At 54.9% G+C, this 2481-nt stretch overlaps 1 protein-coding gene across 3 annotated transcripts in view; it reads left to right on the top strand.

Moving 5' to 3' along the window:
* Positions 1–1989, top strand: part of STX10 (syntaxin 10) — a 7209-nt gene extending 5220 nt beyond the window's left edge. The window contains exons 4-7 of one of the 3 annotated variants that reach the window (XM_011953185.1): positions 658–755; positions 1175–1281; positions 1374–1468; positions 1561–1989. In XM_011953185.1, the coding sequence (XP_011808575.1) occupies positions 658–755; positions 1175–1281; positions 1374–1468; positions 1561–1637 (377 nt within the window). In that variant the 3' untranslated portion in view covers positions 1638–1989. Of the gene's footprint in view, positions 1–647; positions 756–1174; positions 1282–1373; positions 1469–1560 lie in introns of all 3 variants that reach the window. The other 2 variants (XM_011953184.1, XM_011953183.1) reach the window with 2 other exon arrangements.
* The last annotated feature ends 492 nt before the right edge of the window (positions 1990–2481 follow it).

Below are 2481 nucleotides of genomic sequence, written 5' to 3'. Positions count from 1 at the left end.
TTTAGTTTAGTTTATTTTTTGAGAGAAGGTCTTAATCTGTCACCCAGGCTGGAGTGCAGTGGTGTGATCTCGGCTCACTGCAGCCTCCGCCTCCCAGGTTCGAGTAATTCTCCTGCCTCAGCCTCCTGAGTAGCTGGGATTACAGGCACCTGCCACCACGCCTGACTAATTTTTGTATTTTTAGTAGAGACGGGGTTTCACCATGTTGGCCAGGCTAGTCTCACACTCTTGACCTTGTAATCCATCTGCCTCGGCCTCTCAAAGAGCTGGGATTACAGGCGTGAGCCACTGCGGCCGGCCCAATTTTTGCACTTTTAGTAGAGACAGGGTTTCACCATATTGGCCAGGCTGGTCTCAAGCTCCTGACCTCAAGTTATCTGCCCACCTCTGCCTCCCAAAGTGCTGGGATTACAAGCCTGAGCTACCATGCCCGTCCTGTTCTCTGCAGTTTACAGATGAGGAAACTGAGGCACAAGGAAGTCAAATGATGGGGTCTCTGGGTCACCTTACTAGTAAGTGGTGAGTGGGGAATGCAGGCTTTCCTGCCCCAGAGTCTGCCTCCCTGACTCACCACTGTGGGGATTTGTCCCCCATGCCCCTCTGTGAGTTGGGGTCCCTCCCCGAGCCTATGTTGTGTGCCCCTGCAGATACTGGCAGGCAAGCCAGCTCCCCAGAAGTCACTCAGCGACCTGCTGGATGCCAGTGCAGTCTCGGCCACGTCTCGCTACATCGAAGAGCAGCAGGCCACACAGCAGGTTTTGGGGCCGGTGGGGTGGATCCTGGGAGGGGAGAGAGCCTTGCAGACCGATCTGAGGTCTGAGGTCCCTTTTTGTTGTTGTTGTTGTTGATATGGAGTCTTGCTTTGTCGCCAAGGCTGGAGTGCAGTGGCGTGATCTCAGCTCCCTGCAACCTCCATCTTCCAGGTTCAAGCGATTCTCCTGCCTCAGCCTCCTGAGTAGCTGGGATTACAGGTGCCCACCACAATGCCTGGCTAATTTTTATATTTTTAGGAGAGTTGGAGTTTCACCACATTGGCCAGGCTGGTCTTGAACCCCTGGCCTCAAGTGATCCACCTGCCTCGGCCTCCCAAAGTGCTGGGATTACAGTCATGAGCCACCGCGCCTGGCCTTCTGGGGTCCTTTTCAACAGCACCTCCCACCCCTTTGCTCTGCAGCTAATCATGGACGAACAGGATCAACAGCTGGAGGTGGTGTCTGGGAGCATCCAGGTTCTGAAGCATATGTCCGGCCGCGTTGGGGAAGAGCTGGACGAGCAGGGCATGTGAGGCCAGGACCCTGGGGGTGGGCCAGGGTCTCTTGGCCACCCTGGTGTGTCTGGGCCGTCTGGGGCTGATGCCATCCTGTTCTTGGCAGCATGCTGGATGCCTTCGCCCAAGAAATGGACCATACCCAGTCCCGCATGGACGGGGTCCTCAGGAAGTTGGCCAAAGTATCCCACATGACGAGTGGTGAGTCCCCTCGGAGGCAGGGTCAGTCCTGGTGGGGGTAGGTTGTAGGTGGTACCCTCTCCCCCTGTGACCTCTGATCTTCTCGTTCCCAGACCGCCGACAGTGGTGTGCCATCGCCGTGCTGCTGGGGGTGCTTCTCCTCGTTCTTATCTTACTTTTCTCTCTCTGACCCCAGCCCTCCCTGGCAGGCTGGTCCATTAAGCCTGGGGAGCCACCAAGCACTTTGGAGCTGGCATAGCCCCCTAGGAGGAGAGGGTCCCTCCTGGGTAGCTGGAAAGTAGAGCTTCCTGCCTGGGGAACTGTCCCCACGGCTCCCCCCCAGAGCCAGTGGTACCCTTCAGGACCCTGGGCCGAAACCACCACCACTGGTCCTGTCTCAAGTGCACTTAGGGGGTGGTGGAGGCAGGGTCACCTCAGACACACCCTTCTCCATTTCCAGTTCCGGGACCCCAAAGCCATTCGCCCCTGTGCCTTATACATGTGCCAACCTGGAAATAAAACATCAGCCTTTTTTATACGTATTTGTGTCGTGTGGTGTGTGTTGACTGCAGATGCGTGACTGAGCCCTGACTGGGACTCCCATTCTAAGCCACTGCTTGCACAAGTGCCCCAGTGTGTGTGTGCACGTGTGCGTGTTCCGGATTCCTTTTCTTTTTTTTTTTTTTTTTTGAGACAGAGTTTCACTCTTGTCACCCAGGCTGGAGTTCAGTGGTGCAATCTCTGCTCACTGCAACCTCCGCCTCCTGGTTTCCAGCAATTCTCCTGCCTCAGCCTCCCAAGTAGCTGGGATTGCAGGCATGTACCACCACACCCAGCTAATTTTTGTATTTTTAGTAGAGATAGGGTTTCACCATGTTGGCCAGGCTGGTCTCAAACTCCCGACCTCAAGTGATTTGCCTGCCTCAGCCTCCCAAAGTGCTGGGATTACAGGCGTGAGCCACCATGCCCAGGTGAGTTTTTTTAATGGCTTAGGTTCTCTTCATCTTTTTATTTTTTTTATTTTTTTTTTTTTT

This window comes from Colobus angolensis, unplaced genomic scaffold (assembly GCF_000951035.1).
Source record: "Colobus angolensis palliatus isolate OR3802 unplaced genomic scaffold, Cang.pa_1.0 Scaffold36, whole genome shotgun sequence".
NCBI classification, from domain to species: Eukaryota; Metazoa; Chordata; class Mammalia; order Primates; family Cercopithecidae; genus Colobus; species Colobus angolensis.
The sequence above is the reverse complement of the archived record's forward strand: the minus strand, read 5'-3'. Positions and strand labels throughout refer to the sequence as shown.